The sequence below is a fragment of the Anas acuta genome, chromosome 5 (assembly GCF_963932015.1).
Source record: "Anas acuta chromosome 5, bAnaAcu1.1, whole genome shotgun sequence".
NCBI lineage: Eukaryota > Metazoa > Chordata > Aves > Anseriformes > Anatidae > Anas > Anas acuta.
The window spans coordinates 15,813,099-15,835,127 of NC_088983.1; the positions used below are offsets into that span (position 1 = coordinate 15,813,099).

At 33.7% G+C, this 22,029-nt stretch overlaps 1 protein-coding gene across 3 annotated transcripts in view; it reads right to left on the reverse strand.

Annotated features, from left to right (window-relative positions):
- Positions 1–22,029, reverse strand: part of PPP4R4 (protein phosphatase 4 regulatory subunit 4) — a 72,202-nt gene that overhangs the window by 14,435 nt on the left and 35,738 nt on the right. For all 3 annotated transcript variants that reach the window (XM_068682876.1, XM_068682875.1, XM_068682874.1), the window contains exons 7-15: positions 18,984–19,091; positions 14,388–14,509; positions 11,663–11,785; positions 8,947–9,116; positions 7,890–8,009; positions 5,929–6,006; positions 4,440–4,526; positions 2,974–3,156; positions 313–418 (exon numbers count right to left, since the gene is read on the reverse strand). In XM_068682876.1, coding sequence (XP_068538977.1) covers positions 313–418; positions 2,974–3,156; positions 4,440–4,526; positions 5,929–6,006; positions 7,890–8,009; positions 8,947–9,116; positions 11,663–11,785; positions 14,388–14,509; positions 18,984–19,091 — 1,097 coding nt within the window. The remainder of the gene's footprint in view (positions 1–312; positions 419–2,973; positions 3,157–4,439; positions 4,527–5,928; positions 6,007–7,889; positions 8,010–8,946; positions 9,117–11,662; positions 11,786–14,387; positions 14,510–18,983; positions 19,092–22,029) is intronic.

Below are 22,029 nucleotides of genomic sequence, written 5' to 3' on the forward strand. Positions count from 1 at the left end.
TGCTGTAGAGGAACTCTGCTCTGTGTGTTGCAGCACCTACAACTAAATAATTTTGGATTCAAGAAGTAGGGTTGGAAGGGTCTTGGCATATCAGTTTCCCACATTGGCTCTCCCCATTTCTTTTGCATAAGCTTCAGAGATATTCCTATATAAATATATACAAAGTATGTTTTGACTGGTGATAATGTGAGCAACTGTCTAAGTGTAATGCCACCAACGATGGAAATTGCACTGAATAGATATATAACCATAAATAGATCTTCAGCCAATACTAACTCGCATCTTTAAGTAATCAAGGAAAAATTATCTTACGTTCAATCAGTTTCTGAATAACCTCATGCCTCTGTTCTTGTTTGCGATTATAACGTAAATAAACACAGAGAGTTCGAGCAGCTGCTTTTTGGACTGGCAGGACATTCTTGAAAGAAAGAAAAGAAATACAGTTAAACATACTTGAAGGAGTATATAACCAAAAATGTATAAAAATCAAGAAGTAGAATAAATAGCTAAAAGTTAGCCCAACTTTACACATTTTCATAGAATAGCCCCATCCCTGTAAGTGTTCAAGGCCAGGCTGGATGGGGCTTTGAGCAAATTGATCTAGTGGGTAGCACCTCTGCCCGTGGCGGGGGTGGTGGATCTACATGACCTTTAAGGTCCCTTCCAACCCAATTGGTTCTATGATTCTATGATCAATTAAGAATGTATATATCAGTCTTGCAGAATGAAAAACTGATATAGCTGTACACATTTTTACTTGCTAAATCAAACCTGAAGAGGTACGATTAAAATTTTAGAATGTGTTGAAATTGCTTATGAATCCAAGCCAAAAAATAAAGTACGCCAAAAGCTCTGAAATATATTAAGTGTTCTCCAACCCAATAATATCTGATGTTTATGAGGTTAAATTGAGGGATTTCCAAAATCTTGACTTTTCAAAGTCAATACGTCTTGTATTAAATACTTCCACACACTTCTTATCCTTTAATACCACATAATTGGCATTACTAAGGACTGGGTTCTTCTTTTCTCAAAGTGAAAAGTTATCAAAGTTTTCTTTTCTTGCAATATAAGCCCATCATACTTCTTTCAATTCAAGATTAACAGACATTCAAAGCCATTTCATGATTGTTCAGTTTAATTAGAAATATAGTGTTCCCCAGGGCTCAGTACTGGGCCCAGTTCTCTTCAATATTTTTATCAATTATCTGGACAAGGAGATCAAGTGTACCCTCAGTAAGTTCCCAGACAACACCAAGTTGAACAGCAGTGTTGATCTGCTCAAGGGTAGGAGGCTCTACAGAGGGATCTGGATAGGGTGGACTGATGGTCTGAGACAGACTGTATGAGGTTCATCATGGCCAAGGGCCGGGTCCTGCACTTGGGGCACAACAAAACCATGCAATGCTACAGGCTGCGGAAAGAGTGGCTAGAAACATGGCGGAAAGGGACCTGGAGGTGTTGGTTGACAGCCAGCTGAAAATGAGCCAGAGTGTTCAGGTGGCCAAGAAGGCCAACAGCATCCTGCTTGTATCAGAAATATCATGGCCAGCAGGAGCAGGGAGGTGATCATCCCCCTGTACTCAGCTCTGGTGAGGCCGCACCTTGACTACTATATTCAGTTTTGGGACCCTGGCTACAAGAAGGACATTGAGGTGCTGGAGCAAGTCCAAAGAAGGGCAACAAAGCAGGTGAAGGGTCTAGAGAACAAGTCTTATGAGGAGCAGCTGAGGGTGCTGGGGTTGTTTAGCCTGGAGAAAAGACGGCTCAGGGGAGACCTTATCACACTCTACAACTAACTTAAAGGAGGAAATAGCAAGGTGGGGATTGGGCTCTTCTCCCAAGGACCAAGTGGTAAGACAAGAGGAAATGGCCGTAAATTGCACCAGAGGAGGTTAAGGTTAGATATAAAGAAAAAATTATTCACTGAAGTGATTGTGAACTACTGGAACAGGCTGCTCAGGAAAGTAGTTGAACCACCATACCTGGAGGTCTTCAAAAGACGTGTAGGTGTAAAGCTTAGTGATACAGCTTAGTAGTGGCCTTGGCAGTGCTAGGTTAGATGTTGGTCTAGAATGATCTGAGAGATCTTTTCCAGCCTAAATGATTCTATAATAGTCCTTTAATATTTTTATTAGTTTTTATAACCCAAACTTTTCTCAAGTTGAATAGATATATGGTTGGCATAAATGCTTCATTTTTAGGTGCAACTACTTGAAAAATACTTTTTTTGCCTAGAAATTTGGTCCTGAAATGTTTGAACATTTATATGTTTCCACCAAGAACAATTTATCATGTACCATTTTGTCTTAATTTCATTTCCCACGAAGCACTGTCTCCCTACATTGAGAAGAAAGACCGTAATTTATTCCAGAAAATACCAGCCTACCAAGGAGAATGGAGGAAGAATGGGAATATTAGTCTACTCAAATACAGTTCTTGTGAAGCCTGGCAACAGTCTATGCAGTCATGACAGAGTTGTCATGGAAAAATGTAGATTATTTGGTGTCTATTTGGAATTTTAGTTATGTCTGTTATGCAAAATCAGACTGGTGGAGGTTATGCCAATGTAGAATATTAATCATACACTTTTTGATTCAAATATGACAGGCAAAACCAAAGAGATAGCAGCTTTGTTTAATAATTTTAAGGTGTATCTCAGAGGAAAGTGTTTTGATTTACCTAGAAACAAACTGGTAACAAGCACAAAAAAAGGAAAGAATAGTTGGGGGAGTGGAATTTGATAATCTGTCAATACAAATTTTGCTCCTCAAACTGGGGAAAAAGAGTTCATGGAGCATTTTTTTTTTTTCAATCTTACAGGAAATAAAACACAGCCTGATATACTATATGCAGTGAGAAATACTACGTTAAGATAAATGTTTAAATAGTGCTACATATAGCAAATATCTAGTGTTAATTGTTTTAAATACCGTAAACAAATGAAAAACAACAGGAAAGAGACGGGCTCACATTTGTCAAAATGATTGTCAACATTCTGTGAAGAAAACGGTAATAAATCTGATCACTCGATATGATATGAGGGAGACATGCATATTTTTGTAGTAACTTCTCATGAGTTCTCCACTTTAATGAAGTTGCAGCTCTCTGTTCTGCTGTTGTTAATGCAGGAATCAAGTCAGGAATAGAGAGTAACTAGAAATAAAAATATAAACATAATTTCATATCTTCTACCTGAATGACATGTTACTAGGCTTAAAAACAAAGCACAAAACAATGTAAAGAGGAGATAGATTTTAAGCAGTCAATTAATTGTCCTAGGCAAACAGGATCAGCTATACTGTGACCATTGCCAGGAGGTGTTAGTCTAAGTTTTTCTTAAAAAAAACTGATCATGATTACACTACCTCTCTTACACCGTAAATTCCATGGTTAACTACTCAGAAAGCTATTCCAGTAACTAACTAAATACACCTTCAGTTCCAATCCTGACAATGAAAAACAATTTACTGTTCTCTTTGTAATATCCTTTTACAGGTATGAAGACAATTATGACAGTCCACTTTGTCTTTTCTTCTTTAAACCAAATAAATCCCCTTCTCCTCCTAGACTAGTAAACTTTGCAGTTACTTTTCTCAGCTTCCTACTTCGTTTTGGAAGAAATTGTACACCTTATCTCAGTAGGAGGCAAGGACTTTATAGTAGGCAAGCTAAATTCACTTTTGCAATAAGCAAAGTGAAATACACTGCCACACTTGACATGGCATTTGTTACATGTTGTATGCATTTACAGTTATAAACATCTGATAAATTTTATCTGAAAAAGTTTCAACTTTTATCCATAAAGTAACAACAAAAAAAAAAACATTCTCTATTCATTTAGCTCAAAACAGCATCTTGAAGCAGAAGATACCTTTTATGTTCCATTTTCAGGTGAGGAGTCACTGAATAAACCATCACCCAGAGCCACATAAAATTAAATTAAATAAGCAAAGTTAAGAAGTAAATTCAGATTTCCCAAGTCCTAATTCAATGCTCTTACATTAGGAAAGTGACTTCCTCTTACCAGCAACCATGTCTGAAAACGGCAACTGTTGGCAGTTGCTACAGCAATATACCAAAAAAATTGGTATTAACAATTACTCTTTCAGTGTGAAATTTTAAAATTTTTAAAAAGCATTGTCAGTTTTGATTTGTCTTAATGACTGTTTCAAAATCTGATCTATTTCAGCAAATCTGTGGTTAATTAGATATAGACCACTGAAAAAAAAATCATTTTTACAGTAAGTTTAATCTTTAAAATCTTTTCTTATTTATTAAAGGTTAAAAATAAAAATAAGTAATGAAAAGCCAGAAGCTCTGTGTTTCTCCAGAGCAGAAGCTAATCATGAAAACGTTATTACACAATTACTGAAATAACTTTGCTACCAGCTTCATTTAAATTTAGAAAGTAGATTGAAAAACATAGGATTACCTACCTTGCTTTCTGATCCACTGTTTTCTCCTCCATTAGTTGTCATTAGTTCAAGGATTTCAGGAAGGTGACCTACTAGTGCATCTAACACCTATTTAAAGAAAGGTCGTATAAATGAGGTCTGTAAATTAACTCCAGTCAATTTCTATCTCTCACCACTATATCCCTTCTATGTTACTGCTGCTCTGTCACACCAATGTAGAGAAAAAAAAATGAGGTACAACTTATTTGTACTGATGAAGCCTGGTCTGAGACTTAAAACTGATGTTTTAATATAGTAATATAAGTATTATAGGATTCATTTTAGGAAAACAGAATTATAGCTTTGATTTACATCAATACCACAGTCAGTGCTTTCTAAAATGTTCACAGCATACAATATTTAAAAAGTAACATTCATTCTTAAGAATGATCTTCATTTCATAGACAGTTAAGTAACAGCCTAGACAAACATGAAGAAATGTATTTTGGATATTTTCCATCTGAATCTTAAAAGCAACTTTTCCTCATTTAACTGCCATTGATAATTTAGAACAGAATATTTATCCTTTATTAACAGAATAACCTTACATTCAAAGGTTGCTAGATTTGAAACTAGACTAGAAAATTATATCATTAAATATTATTTGGTACCAGTTCTGACTTTTATACTGGATATTTTTATTAGTTAGATATAATTAGGATAATTCTTCAAAATTACCAGCTGCTTCTGAGTCTCAACCTTCAGTTATTCAACTTGAGAAATCTTTTAAGATTGGTCAGAATTTCACAAGCTAAAAGTTGTTCTATGAACACTTTTAATTCCCTTGAAAATGCCTAACAAAGGATACCAAAAGGAGCACCTCAAAGCAAAATTGTTTTTTCTATGTCATATCCAAGGATCCTATACAGAAAAAAATGGATCAAGTATTGGAATAACTGGTACAAGAGGAAACAGCGGTTTTGTCTCAAACAAAGACCTTTTTCAATCCAAAAGTTTTGCTACAGTATCTGTTATACATACCTACATGACTCGCGCTTTATATAGGTTGAAACTAAGGCACACTAAACTAAACCATCTCAAGAACACCCAGAAATTCTGTACTAGAGCTTGGACTAAAACTTTTCTACATATGTCAATCTTTGAACCACAGACAACTTCATCTCCTCTTCAGTGGGAGAGATGTAAATAAAAGAAAGCAAAAACCTGGAATGCTATCAACAAATATTTTAACGCAGTACCAAAACCAAATATTTCCACAGAATTTGTAAGGTTATAAACAATAAAACAATCAATAAAATATTTAGAATGAATATTTTTTTTAAGTCACTGAATTTAGCATGGGTTAACTGAATTCAAGCACTTTCCTATTTTCCTCCTTTTTATTCACAGAAGGCTTGCATCTTTATGAAGTGTCTGTGAAACAGAAGTAAAAGCTACAGATTATTTCAAGCGGTTACTGTCTTATTGCAGAGTTATTAAACATTATAAAGTTCCAATAAAAGTATATTACCTCCAGTGACTCATCTTGTAATAGCGTAACCAGTTCTTTATGAATTGTATACACACCAGAATTTAAAAGCTTAGCAACCTCAAAAAAAAAGAAAAGAACAAACAAAAAACAGTGAGATAGCAAGATAAACCATACTTTAATTCCATAGCACTGCAGGAACTATGCTGCATGTGCTTACTTTTCAACAACCATGGGGGGATGCAAAACAATTTTTTAATATCAGCCTTCTAAAGTTACGTACTTTCCTGTTGATCACATTAAAAATATGCTTATATAAAGAATATGAAACAAGAAACATATATATTACCTAACCATGAAACATGCTTTTAGAATAAACTCTATTTCACATTTTCCAAAAAAATTTAGGACTGCATTGCAAGGTTATAAAAAAAATAAATAATTCTGGAATATTCAAATATCAAACTTTGTGATCCATAAAAGTGTAAACAGTCAGCTACATAATTTACAAAAGATAAAATATAAAAATTGGCTTAGGCTGTTCTGCATTTCAAGGTTCCCCAACGTAAGAAGATTTCACTCCTTCATTATTTGTTTTGTTCTTCCAGTGATAAGTCACATATAAATTTCTAAAAAACACCAAAAGTCCATCTCCAAACTGTTAAAAAAGTCTTGTAACAAATATGATAAAAATCTGAAGAATGACATTTTTGCCATACAGAATACTTAGACAATGATTTTTAATGGCTTTCTTTGTTTATATAAAGCACATAAAGATAAGAGCTTACTTCCAATCAAGATTAAGTTTTAAGGAAATGGTTACTGGAGGTTACTGAAATATATATACATATATCCAGCTACCAGTGAATGCCATAAAATACATCTGCCTGTCATGTGGTTGCTTAGCTATGGTTTTAAAAATACACCAACCAGCACTAAATGTACATTCAGACTAAGGTATAACTTTACAGATTTTTCTTAATGAGTTAAAATACTTTACATATATGCAGACAGAACCTTGAAAGTGTTATATATCTGACATAAAACATGCAGAATGGTATGCTAACTTAATAATTTCAACAATTAACTGGATTATCATTCATTCAGGCAAGGCATCAACAGGCATGGAGAGGTGGAAACCAATCCATCTTCCTTAAGATGGTGGAAATAAAGCCACGTTAGCTTCATAGAATCTATGATTTAATGATTCATTTATTTCCCTACTAGTGATTTAAGTGCTTTCACAAGCTGCTTAGCTTATCATTTTTCCCAGCTACATAATGGCATAAAAGGCTAGTTTAAGGATTTAAATACACAGATTCTATGTAAAGCACTATGAAAACCTTGAAGACTTCCAATATGGATTACTAAAATCAGGAGAGAGTGCACATTTGTTTCTCAAATTCACTCCATATAGCTAATAGTATTTATGCAGTTCAAGAATTTTTTGAACTTTTATGAAAATAATGTACTAGAACTTTTGTAAACCAAATAATAAAAGTATATTGGCTTTTAGATCTGCATAAATTTCCAAGTAGTTTCATACGAAATTTGAGCATTCAAGCTAGTCTTGATATATGTAAATATTCTACACAGAATGGCAGCATAGTAGCACAATGTACAGTTCTAAAGAAGTTTTACAGGACCAAAGTGGCAAGCTCCTTTCTCCTGTGCCTCTCACAATAGCATTCAAAACATTCAAATATTCCAATTACTGCAATTGCTTATGTTTGCAGTACTAGACCAGCTTTTTCCAGATTTTGATTCTTAAAAGCTCACCTCACAATAAACTATTGTAGTCTAATGTCACACAATTTAAATACACTAATATGTATACAGGCTATAATAATGTTTTGTAAGGGACTGAACACCTTTGACTAATTAATTTTAACAAGTTTTTTCAAATCTTTTTCCTTTGGGTTGAACAGTCATAAATGTAATTTTAAAGAACAAAACATAAACAAAAACACATAAGTACTAACAAAGAAGCTTTGTAGACTTACTTCATAGAAGCTTATGGCCATGGTATATCGGACAGGAACTTCAGGGTCATGACAAAGGCAGAAGAATATAGAATACAGTTCTAAATGAAAGTTCTTTGGATCCACAAAAACTATCATGGCCTATGGAAAAATAAAGTCTCTAATTAACAGTATTGCTAAAAAGCTACGCTATCAGAGAAGAAAACAATGAATTACAACCAGCAAGACACTTGAAGATAACAGGTTGTGATTTTAAAGACAAAGTCTTGTATTTTTGATGGTTGTGTCAAAATACAGGTATCAGACAAGTTAAAGGCCTAAGGACTACGTGATTTGCAGATCTTTCAGATGCATTGGAGGCTTTTTTCTGAAGACAGAGATTAAAAACATGAGGTATAAAACCTCAGTTTTATACATCATGTTAACGTTCTGGTAATCTAGTGGAAACTGCAATTGGAGACCTCAGAACATTTTAACGAGTGAAAAAACAAGCATCTGAATTTCAACGTAATTGTGTGTGTACATACCTTGTTTTTTTTGCTCAAATAAACCAACAGATTTCTACCTACATACTTGGTGCTTGTCTATAAAAAGTAGAATAAAAATAACTGTCTACCGGCTCTTGGTGTTATCTTATTTTCTTTATAAATGCAGAATGTCAAAATACAAAATGGATTTAGAAAATCACGAGTGGTAAATTTAAATACCTCTTACAAACTAGAAAATCCTTTTTGTATTCAGGCAGGAACATATCTAAAATATGAATCTAAACATTCAGACTTAATCTTCAAGTCCTTGCAATGTCATGACACACACAAAAAAACTAACCTTGGATGGTTTGAAATTAGCTACTCTGCTTCACAGTCATCTTTTCAAGGCCTTTGTGCTAACAGTTTAGAGAACACTTACAGGAAGAATGAGACCAGCAATCTCTTGGAACTTGAATTTTCCAAGGGAGAGATGGAATCTAGCTAAAACGCATAACTGTTGGCAATAACTTCTCTATCCTTCTCATGGTTCTATATAGTGAACAATATACATGACACAACTCAGGTAACTTCAGATTAATGTTACTTACTGGAAAATTGTAAGCACAATTCTTCCTCACTGAAATATACTTCTTTTCCTGTTCCAGAGTTTGAAGTTGTAGTTGATTATCATTGTGTCCATTTTCCTGCTGCAAACCCAGTGTGGAAAGCTTCTTATAAAATTCCAAAAACCGTAAGTGCTGCTCAGGAGTAAAAATGCCTCAAAAATAAATAAATAATAAATAAATAAAAATAAAAGAAGCTTACTTTTCTCATTACAAATGCTATTAATAATGTCCCAAGCTCATTTACAAATCTTTGAAATATGCCAAGATTTAACCTACCCTCCCCCCTTGAGCCTAGTGCAGAAAGAAAAATGACACCTATCTACAACAGAGTGAATCTTCTGTTTATATAATTTTTGAAATAGGTTTTTAAGAGCAGGACTGTGTATTTATATTTTTGTTCCATTACTATTGGTTTAATTTTTATTAATTAATTAGATCTTTATGGAACTCAGTCACATGAACACTGCTTGCCTCCAGGAAGTAGAAAAATTGGGCCACCTTGCAACAGATAGTAGAGGTATACGAACAAAATTAGAAAACATACAAGCTGGAATGCAACTAGCAAGATGACTTCAAAAATTAACAGGTCATTTCATAAGTATGCATTTGTAAGGGACTGATCAAGGAAGGGCTGAGTTTTCTAATCAAGGGAAACAGAAAAGCTATCAGTGATTGATACCAAGAGGTTGAAATGCTTAATGCTTATTTTCTTTTTCAAACTTCACTAGTATAATCAGGCTCAGTACAATTAATGACTGACAAAGGTGCCAGCTTCAAGTAGAGAAGAAAAAGGTCAGTGAATACTTAAGCCATGACAGACATTTTCAAAATGTGCAAGGTCAGATGTCCTTCAGTTCACTATGCAAGAATATTAGAATTACTAGCTGCTGAAATCTTACGTAAGTGGCATCAGACTGGAAAACGGCTGAAGTGGTACCGTCAGAGGGGGAAGAACAAGCCATATAATTATAGATCACTCGGATTAACTTTGTGGTTTTGAAAAATGACCAAAAAAATCTCAAAATCTACTTGTAAACACTGAAAAGGAATCAAGAAAATGAGTAACAGCCAACAGGGCAAAGGAAAGGTTATCAAACTGATTCCATTTCCATCTAATACTGGGTAAGACCTTTGAATACAAAAATAACAGTAAATGGCATGTGTGTTAACAGTTTAATAAGCAAGGGATCGGGAAATAGAGATGAGAATTGATAAGCTGGTTTCAAAGTGGCTTCAAAACTGCATGAAAAAGCAGTTAAAAGAAAGTTACCAAATAGTTCGCTCTCAAAACAGACAAATATATGAAGAAAGGCCTATCCTTGTTCTGTTACTATTCAATATTTTCACTTTTTGGGATGTTGCATTACAGAATATGCTTATTAAATATTCTGACAACATCAGCCTAGAAGGAAGACTGTTATTCCTTCAGAAGATAGTTTTAGAGTTTAAAATGATCTTCAGAAACTGGACATATGGTATTAAAACTTTAGGCTGTTATTCCATTAGTACATTGGTGAGGTATCATGCTTAGCCATATATGTCAAGAAAGAGAAAGAGTAACTAGATGATAGTTTTATAAAAAGAAAAAAAAAAGAAAAAAGAAAAAGAAAAAAGAAAAAACTAAATTTTGAGCTGCTTCTGTTCATAGGCTGCACTTGAAGAAATACTGTCTAACTATTGCAATCTCTTGAAAAGAAAAAAAAAAAAAAACGGTATTTTTCACAGTTAAAAATGTAAAAACCAATTTAGCTTGCAACGCATGAAATAGGCCTTCCACTTTGTTCTGCTTTACTAGGGTGTAACCTTCGAGAAAAATGGGAACCAGTCAGATGGCATTCAGAGGTGAAAGGACATCAACAGCTAGATCAGTCAACCTTAAGAAGATGGGGAAGACATGATAAAAACAGGATGGCCTCTTCTAGCTCTTCATTTCTGTAAACACTTAGGCCCTGTGGAATAGCCCTTTCAAGTTATTTGCAGTGAAGCAACTGTCACTTTGATAGTGTCTAGCCTGATCATAAAGGATCGTTTTAAAGATCTGTAAGAAATTTCAAAGGGCTTAAGAATCTAGGGGAAAATTCACTGTCATTTAAAACTGTGTTCTATTCCTTCCCAGGTAAGCTCTGTTTAAAGAATCAAAGGTGGGCAGAATGATCAGAAAAAGATCTGCTGAGCTCAAGTGCTAAGGTACAGAAAACAGGAATTATGGGTACAGATTTTGCCTCAGCTGCAGCTGGGAAATACATATGGTATTAGATCTCCTTTCTCCCTTCAAGGTCCTTATGGGCTATGCAGAAAAAATATCAAGCACAAAAGTGAACGTACAAAGTTAGCATCATACTGTGCTGTCAAAGGTTTCTAGTTTCAAACATTCAGTCATCCAACTCAGATCTTCCAGAATATCCAACAAAGTATCAAAAAATAATAAAATAAAATAACAAAATCAGTCAAATCAATAAATAAAAGCCATTATGTTTCTACTTCTGTCCCTGTCTAAACATAAAAGAACGATAACCAAATGGACACCTTAAGTGAAAATTCACAAAACCCAATATTTACGCAATAGATGATTTCAGACTTTTAGTGCCATATTATTTAATTTGATGTATTCAAATCTGGATATTTTCTAAGTGCTTCAAATTTTCTGACCTTCCCTTAATCTTAAAAAAGATTATTTTTAAAGAACATTAAATCGTACCATACAATCCATTGCACAGTTTCCCTAAATGGAAAGACAAAGAAACTAGGATAGATTCATCTGCTTTGAAGGACTTTTCACAGAATGATTTCACTAAGGGGAGCACAGTTTGACTCCTATCATCTGTAAAACAAAAGACATTTTTAAGGTTAGCCATTTGTTATCAAACATCTAAAATGACCACATAGAGTAGACTTCTAAAATAAGTTATGAAAAATGTAATTTTGCTTAGGAATCTTTTTGGCAGTCACTTACTGAGGCAGAAAATAGGAGATAAAAGAAAGTGATGAGTACTACCATAACACAAGTCCTGATTTTTAACACCCTACCTGTTTTCTGTCTGTCTTTGTGCATTTATAAGGAAAGGGCACTCACCACTAAATTACGGGACAGAAAATAAATGCACAGCTACTAACTTCTTTGTTCACCAGGAATACAGAGAGATAAAGAATACACAGTATTCCAACAATAAAAATTCTTACAATAGTAGGAATACAGGGACATCTAGACCAAACATGACCATGACGGTAAAAAGAAAAATCTGGATCTGTTGGAAGTTAATTTTTTCAACCTAGTGAGAAGAAGAGGTTGCAATTCTTTTGGTAAGCAATAAATTCACAGAGAAACTAAATAATCAAGGGGAAAGGAAAAAAAAAAAAAGAAATAATTTAGAAAGTAAAGTAAAATCCAGCAAATAGTGGCAAGCACTTCCCTATAAAATAAAGAAGGAAATGTTCAAAGAAGCCATTTTGACTACTTTTAAATAAAGCCAATGTATTTGAAAATATTCAGATTTTAAAGGGAAGAGGATTTTTTTTAATGGCAACTTAATTCCCAGATTCAGCAAATTCATACGAATGAACAACATATTTAGGTTGACCTGAAAAAATATTTTTTTATTGTGGGAAAGAAACCCTAGGATATAATTTTGAGTCATCTACCTTCACAATGTTTGTTTTGTAGTTCAGCCATGAAACCAAAAATTACTCAAACCAAACTTCTACAAACACATTCCTTGCAAAACTGTTAATAATCCCTGATTGCCTTCTCTAAGTTTTTGGGGTTTTGATAATTCTTTTTGACAGCTAAAAGCAGTAGTTAAAAGCAATTGGGAAGGTGGGGGAAAAAACAGGGAGGAACAAAGAGAAGCAGAAACTTGACAGCATCAGTGTAATGGCTCAAGAATTTGAAAATTAACCTACTAGTGTACTTGCTAATATAAGCACTCATTGCTAAAAAGTTCATTGATTGTATTTTCCCTAAAACTATCTTATTTCTTTTTGTATGTCTCCATATGGCTTATACATAGTGATGTATTTCAGTAATTCATCACCAAGTTCCTGTAAAGTAAATATTTGCTTGTCACTCGTGTATCAGAAGGGAGTAGTATAGTCAGTAAGATGGGTGTGGGAGTGGGAAATGTGGTGCAAAATACAGAGTTGCTAATGAAGATAAACAACTGCAGAGGTTGGAAAAAGACCATATAAAGAGCAAAGTGGCAAGCTATGAGCAGCAATCAACAATCACTAACAGAGCTTATAATAGAAAACTTTTTACATATACATTATTGGAAGGAACTTTTGTGTATTTCACTTCTTTGTACTGCCTCAGTTGTACACAAACAGTGGAGAACACAACTGATACAGAGCCAAAGCTGCCTGCTATTGTCTACCTATATACCACTGAAAAATTTGGGATAGGAATGGTGATTGTAGGACAGGGCACTGCAATTATCCAGAATGTTCCCATGCATGGGAGCAGTTCGAGTAGCTCTCCTTAAAGTTTGCTCCAATCACTATTGAACTGAACTTGTGCACCACGAATGTCAGCATCCCACTACCACTAAGCCAGTACCAGATACAAGAGAGAATTTCTTCTTCCTCCCATGAAGACACAGACACTCACCCCTACACCTGGACCAACATGAACTATTCATGCTGTTTACAGGAAAGATATTACAGGAAAGTGTTTACAGGAAAGAGCACTGGGAAAATTACAAGCATTTACATTTTCCATTTTAAATAAAATGAAAAGCTTTATATAATACACACACTTTCTCATTGCGAAAAGAAAACTTTCAGTGCCATATATGCACAAATTTATGATTAAAATAGCAATTGCTGATGCTTAGTACCTCTAAAACAAATCAGTTGTGCAAACTGCATTTTATGGGACATGAAGAATTTTTTTTTGTGTTCCAAAACTAATGTTTGTCATACAACACTCAATGTTGAAAATAGATTTGAAAATGTTGAAAACATTTGCTGATACACACACATAAATATCATGTCATTGCCCAGCCTGGTTTCTTCAGCTCAGAAGGCAGGCTTCAGTCTGCCTAGGACTACCTTTGCTTAAGAGGCAAAAAAAAAGTTAATGGCAAAAAAACCCACAAGTATCTGCATATGTTTAACTAACATTTTGTATTATGCATATCAACAGTATTAAGTAAATACTAACAGCCCAACATTCCTATCTTTCATAGAGTAATTTTACTCATACAACTTAGTTTCATTATACTAGATGCTTAGAATAAGAAAGTAAATTATTTTGTGGGCAGCTGGTTTACCCTTCTTAAAATAAATGTATTCATAAAGCATTGCAGGACATGAAATACATACAGAACAAATGAGAAAACAAATAATATTGCAGACAGAACAAAAATTTAATTATATTTATAAGCTGTATTAAGAACTGGGCTACCAAGCCTAAGTTAAGTCCTTACCTGCATCAAACATATCAAGTAGATTCACTATTGTCTCAAAAGCTGCAAGGCGTACACTGCTGCCCTCATCTCTTGCCAGCTCTACCAATTCAGGAAGCACTACAGTTTTGGTTAGTTCTGTCCTGCAAATTGAGGCAAGCATTTAACAAGAAAACATAATGAAACAATGTTGCTATAGCAAAAAATAATAATTATTATTATTTCCTGAAATACCAATTTAGACATTGTTTGGGTGGCCAAGAAGGAAAAAATGTCTAAGTCGTAGGAAAATGAAAATTAAATAACAATATGCAATCAATCTCAGGACTTTATTCTTCATCAGCCATGGAAATAAACAAACTTAAAATGTGAAACTTCATTTATATAAAAGCATTCAAATGAACTCAAAATAAATCAGACAAAATGCATTCTGAAAAAGCTCAAAGGAGTCCAGCTATTTCACTAAGCCACTAAGCAAACTCTTCTGATCAAATATTCAGAAAATACAAACTGCCCAATGTTATGGAAGAGTACATTCCAAAGCCAAAATGATTGAATATGGTTCATAGAAACCATAAAATATCTGGAGTTGGATTGACGTATCTAGAAATACTATGTTTCAAAGACAAGCCTTCTTTACAAAGGGTAAGCAACTACTGCTCAGAGAACACACATCTTCCTGACTAGTCCAAACACGAGCTTTTAGGCTTGTTTTAAAGTAGTAATAAAATGGTTCTGCTTGCCTGTTTTTGCCTTGATAATGACTATCATTGTCTGCGTGTGTGATGGTCCTGACAACTTCAATCTCGACATTGGCAGCAAACTGCTATACTAGGGACTGAATTAGAAATCAGGGTTTCATCAGAGAGGTGACTAAGAAGGAGTGAAAGACTCTTGACACAGAATCATTTGCGCAGTAAGGTGACTGCAAAGTAAGATGAAAAAGGATTCATCTCCAGGAGCAAGAGCACAGCTTTTGTAAAAGCTACCAACCAGCACAACTTTCCAATGTCCCAATGAAAAGCTAATTCTTCATTGCTTGATTGACCCTGTCATGCTCTTTTTTTTTTTTTTTTCTTCTGTTTAATAGAAGTGAAGATAAGAAGCTCACTTTGTTCCACTCTCATGTACAAGCTCTTGGTCTGTCCATCAATTAGTGAAAGCTGTTGTAAGCACCAGATCTCAAGAATGGGACCTCAGCAATTTATAAAAGCCAGGGATCTCACCCTCAATGTTTATACTGGGCAAAATATAAAGCTGCAGGGAAATGCTGATAAAATTATACTACACAAGCGTTAACTGAGATGACAAAATCAAAGCTACATTTGACGCTTCATGCAAATGTATAGAAAGAATTCAAATTCTATCATTTCAATCACAGCTTTTAATACAAAACCAATCACAACCTCTAGGATGACAGGCTTTTACAGAACTACAAATGCCCCAAATTTCCTTCCTATTAGACTAACCAAGACCAACTATCCCTTTATAAGTCAATGTAAACACTAACACTTGCAAATTTTATAAATAACCAGCATCAGTGATTTGCACCTTGGAAAGTATTATTGTTACTAGTAAATCAAACTGTAGCTTAAAAGTTTTCTTCCAAACAGATGATTAATTATTTAATATTATGAGAAAATCACGATACCATTTAGTGATAACATCACTAAATAGTAACATCTTGGAACTGCTGTCATTTTATGCTTTCATCATTTATGTGAAGATGTGCTTATTTCTGTTAATTTAATTATCTTTATTTTTCTACTACCTATTCATCCTCAACACAAAACACAGCAACCACTTACACATTGAAAATACCAACAGTTTCCCACTTCTGTGGACTAAAGCATCTAAATCACTGGGGAGGGATCAGGCAGAAAACTCAGACAGAAAGCAGTGTGTATGGGTATGTAAATGCTAAAAACAGAAGCTGGGGAGAAAAGAATTAAAGGAAATGATACAAAATGGACCACTAATTGATAACTATGTATTTAGCTCTATTAAACTACCGTACTAATGCTGGGTAAATTGACTGTAATACTGCCATTTGCCACTGAGTAATACCTACCTCATTTTTAGACTTCCATCTCCAAGGCATAATACATCCAATTTAGTTCATTTTAAAGACAGAAAGTCTTTCCTCATTCAATAGAATGAGGAAAATGTTATTTCCTTTCCAAAATGGTCATTTATTAGTATAAGTTATTGCCCCCTTGTTACACATGAAAATAATTTTATTGTTTCTGCTTTCATATCAAGTATATCTTGAAATTAAAAAGCATTTGGAGAGGGAGTACAGAAAACAACATAAATGCACACATTCAAGTGTATTTCAATACCTGCCTGTCCATATATACCTGTCTTATATGTGAAACAAAACTGTTGAAAGAATATTCACAGATTGACACAAGTGCTTCCTAAAAGCTGCTGCATACAACCACTTTCTTCTTCTCAATAGACTGAGTTACAGGGCAAGGAAATCTATGCAGCTGTACGTTTTTTCAAATATAGAAAAGGTTTCCAGGTTTATATGAAAGCAATATTCTGTGACTATGTCCACATCCTAGATAATATTTATTTTACTCAGAATAACATATAGATTATTTTAAAAATATATATTGTGCTGTATTGTGTAAATCATCTTCAAAGACAGATTCATACATGTATGATTGCTTCTCAGCTCTTCATTATAAAAGAGGTTAACTGAAAAGGTTAGAGAAATCTATGGAAATGCAGATTCTATCTCATATGAAAACAACAAAAAAAAATATCTCATAGTATTGAACAAAAACAAACAAGAAAAGAGGAATGAAGACGACTGAAAAAGACAAGAACATACAGTGCAGAAAGAGACAGAAGAGAGAAGTAAAGGACTATATTCCAAGTGAAGACTGAAATCAGGAGGCAAAAATTAAAAAAAAAAATGCTTTGCAGACATGTTTTTGTGGCTTTCCATTTTGGTAGCACCTAAAGACTCCAAACTAACATGACAGGTTAGAACCACCCTTCCCTTTAAAGGAGTTTTTAAGTGGTCAATCCCTGAAGAAAAACAGAACCCTCTCTTTCACTCATCTTTAATCTCCCACTAAACAGAATTCAATTTTAAGATAATTAAAGATACATGAGATACATGAGAGCAATCAAAATAAATACATTTTCAAATTATTCAGTCATTCGGTTTAGTAAAGTGTTTATTATTTTTTCAGTTTATAAATATCAACAAATACTATCTTTGTTTTCGGCAATCACAGGTTCTTTTAAATACAAAGCTGTTCAATATAAAAATGTTAAAACGTTTTACCATGCTAAGCTCCTTTTTGTTATAAAAGAAAATAAATACAAAAACAAGTGAATACTTTACTTAGTTATGAATAACAATGAATAATATTATATTTTCAACATTATTCACATCCTTTGAATTTTCTACTGCAAGGACCTTGCAGTAGAGCCATCTAAAGCACAAATATAAAATTATTTTATATGCAATATGGGCAAGTTTATCTGGGAATGTAGAAATTACTGAACAGTATGACATTACCATAATAATGTGAAATTAAGTATGTTACAGCAATGCTTAGCTCTTGCTGTGAATATTATTTCCCCTCTATCTGAGCAGGTTAAAAAACAGCATGAACATGCATTTCTTCAGTATTCCCTGACTCACAGGTTAACAACATTGTTTACAGGAATTCCTGGGGCTTTTTGTTTGTTTTAAAAATTTGGCATCTAAGTAACAACATAACTCTTCATTAAAAAAATATCTTCCACAGGCACAGGCACAACTTCCATAAACATCAGTACTAACAAACTGAAGTGCATTTTTACAGTATCTTTCAAATTATGTTTCAGCCTCATCCTTGAATCTGCTCATAAATTCACAATTTTAGAGGCCAGAGGGACTATTAAGATTTAATCTATCCACCTGGGTAACAGGGAATATCACTTGATTGTTTCTTCAAGTCTGTAAGACAATGTACTGTTTTGTGGTTTTTTTTTTTAACTTTATTTATTTATTTATTTATTTTTATTTCCTGGCACAGCAACAGGTGGACAGACCAAGAATTTTAAAATAGCTGTTCACTTAGGGACTACCCCTGGATGTGTGGTTAATATGTTCTGTGCTATGTTAAAATAAATCTTCATGAACTGTTTCTATTACTATATGTGCATTATGAAGGTCTTCAGACTTAGAGTCAGAGTTGACAATGAACTGAAATTTGCTTGCAAAACACACATTCTTTTACAAAAAAATTGCATAATAATAATTAGAAACAATACTTGCCATAATCCTCATACTTTTAAATATACCTAGTGTCATCGACATAAAATTGAAATGATCTCAGGAAGCTATTGATAAACTCATTATTTACCAAAAAAAAAAAAAATGTTTTTATGGTTCAGCAATTCTACTATCATAAAGTAAAAATATGAAAATGGACAACAGCCAACTGTAATTTCTAAGAACTAACCCGCACACACCAAATTCATTATTAAACATACAAAAATTAAGTTAGAAAACTTAAAAGGGTTAAAAAAAAATCTCTTTTTAGGTTACCATTAAACAGTTCATAGGAAGATTTTGCATTTAAAAGCAGTTATGCAAATTATACTCACCCTATTCCTTGAGCTATATGCTCCAGCTGCCGACACATGCAAGTTCTTACTTCATACTCTACATCCTGGCACAGTGATTTTACCAATGGAAGAATCTCTCTTTTAACACTAAAAACGTGAACATTTTTTATTAATATATAGAACAATAATATATAAAATCCTCTTTATAGTACTCAAATTATATCCCTATATGACTTGTATGATCAATTTTTTAACTAATTTATCAAACGTGGCAAATGATTTTTCTGAAAACTTAAAATTATAAACTATATGTTATTAAGAAGTAGAAAAAGGATTATTTATAGTCATTATTATTTCCTCGTATTTCATCTATTATGTTTTTTAAACTAACAAAATAGCAGATAGGTTTAGAGATGCTGTCCTCATTTCATAACTATTCTCAGTACAAATTTTGAACAAACACTGTAAGAATACAATATAAATGGAAGTGCAAATCCCAAATAATCTTGTCTTTACTTTGAAAACAGAAAAGATAGGAATCCTAATAAAAGTTGGTGTTTTTTTGAGTCAGAAATCATAATGGAATAAGACAGCTCTACTGATTCAGATGTGTATTAATCTTTTCCTGTGTATATCAAAGATGCTCCAAATCATCACTTGATTAATCTCCAAAACAGCACTTAAACACTGCTGTATGTCAGTCTTCTGACACCTTTTGAAACTTTGCCACAAAACTTAGTCAGCATTTTCCTGAAGATAAACCTAATTCTTACAGCTTGTGAAGATTTCATAAGACCTGAAGTCCAGCCTGGTACATATGCCAAGTAGAATCTTAGCTCCCATGGTGAAAACCAGTGTCTTTTTTTTTTTCTCTCTCCATTTTCACATTATACAGTCCAAATTGCAGAACCTATTGAACATTTATCTAATTATGAACTGAAACTGTGATCCATATACTACCATAATCTCAGAAGCCATTAGGCTATTGTAGGATTATAAAATACATAGAAAAGTTAACTTTAAGCTTCACTACATCTAGGTGAAGGCAGTAATTTCTTCCATATCTTTCAGCCTTGAAGGTGAGATGAATGAATGATTTCAACTAATTTCAACTAATGTACTCTTTGGCCTTCTGTTAAGAGGTTAGAATACTGCTGTCTATATGTTACAGAATTCAACAGACCAAAAAACATCCACACATAGGAAAAAAAAGGACAGTGGCTGAGGTAGTGATTAGTAATGCTGTGGGGTGAAGATTAGCCTGTGTATTTTTGCCATCTTGTGTATTTGTGTAGCATTTTGTACAATGAGATATCACTCCTTATCAAGGCTTTAGGGCCTAGTGAAATAAAAACAATAGAATGGATTAGGAGAGACAGCACACTTGGCAGTCTCTAATACCTCTGCTTTGGTATGCATGCATAACCAAAGAGATATTTAAGGAGAATGTAGAACATGAATTTAAGATCAAAAGCTTCAGCACTGCAATGCCTTTAAGCAAGTAGATGCAAGTATTCACGTTAAATCAATGGCAGGTACAAAACAACTATTTTGAATTCTCTTTAAGTAAAAACACATACTACAACTTGGCAGATTTGGCCTTTGTGTTTCCTTTCATTGCCCAAGATGCTGTCATGTGTATTCATAAAGTGTCTCTATCCAAATCTTTACATTGTTTTAAAATTCAAAAGAAAGAATATGAGGACAGACAAGCAAATTTTTAAGTCAGTTTGCACAGCCTCCATTTATCACAGTGAAAATTAATTTACTTGTTATAGCAAAATTTTTCTAGAACTTGCAAAGATTATACATAATCTTGGGAGCGTGGCACTTCAGATTCCTCTAAAGTAGGGAGTACTTTCAAAAAAAGACTCAATTTTAGCTAGCTGTTGGAACAGAGGGTAGACAAAGTAATGTTCTATTCCACAGTTGTGACTTTGTCCAAAATCTATAGCATAACCTGGAAGTCACATGAAATATGAAAGAAAGGATTTTAATTATAGTGTATATTTTATGAGGAAAACCAGTGCCATTCTGAAGAATAAAGTGAAGATATGTTTATATATTGCCTTCTCCTGAGGCCAAACATGTCCTTAGCCAATACCAAAACCCGTCCTGTAAGAGTAATGATAGGGTGCCTTGTATCTTATTCGGCCTGTGACATTCTGAACCCGTGGATCAAGGTCTCTTTTCAGCTCTCTAAACTGTGCGCAGAGAACTCTAACATATCCAGAAAATTTTCAACCAGCTTCTTAACATGTAGCTTTTTCATGTCTGATATGTGTAATCAACATAGCAAATGAAGGTTCTAGATAGCTTCATTTTAGTTGCTTACAGTTCTTTTTATTGAAGAAAAAAATCATATTTTAAATAAATTTATTCCTAAACATCTTCTTATACAGTCCTGTTGTTCATGTTTTCCGTTATCCTGAATTTTTGCATTTTGTGATAGAGGAAAGTCACTATCAGACGGAACTTCCTGAGCTAGACATGGCTGCTGTGAATCTAGTAACCCTCGGTGGATTTCTTTCATAACATTATAAATAAATAAATAAATAAATAAATAAATAAATAAATAAAACGCGTCCAATTGCCTGGACTGGTGAAAAGGTGCTACTATCATAAGACTGAAATGACTCCAAAGAATGAACTGTACCAACTGTTTGGGGCAAATAATGTATTCAGATTTACTTTTCCTGTTGTGAACCAGTCCAACCCCATCTAATAGCTGGATACTATCAGGGAACAACAATAGCTTCTAATGCATCTCCACATAGTTATATGTAGGGAAAAAAAAATAGGAACAAGAGTTCTTAAGGGTTTGTCTTTATGACAAGAAAATCTAAGGTGATGTTGTGTTTTTTCTCTCTACGTTGCAGAGACATCCATTCCTAGAAAGAAAAACAATATGCAAGAATGATGTGAAAATGGCATCCATTTGAACCCGTGAAAGACCATACAATCTGAAGTTATAAACTGATGTACATCAACAAGTGTGAATATGATAGTTACACAGTGAACATCTTTTATTTTTACTTACTACCCTAATAAAGGGATCTATAAGAGGAAAGCATTTAATTTTTGC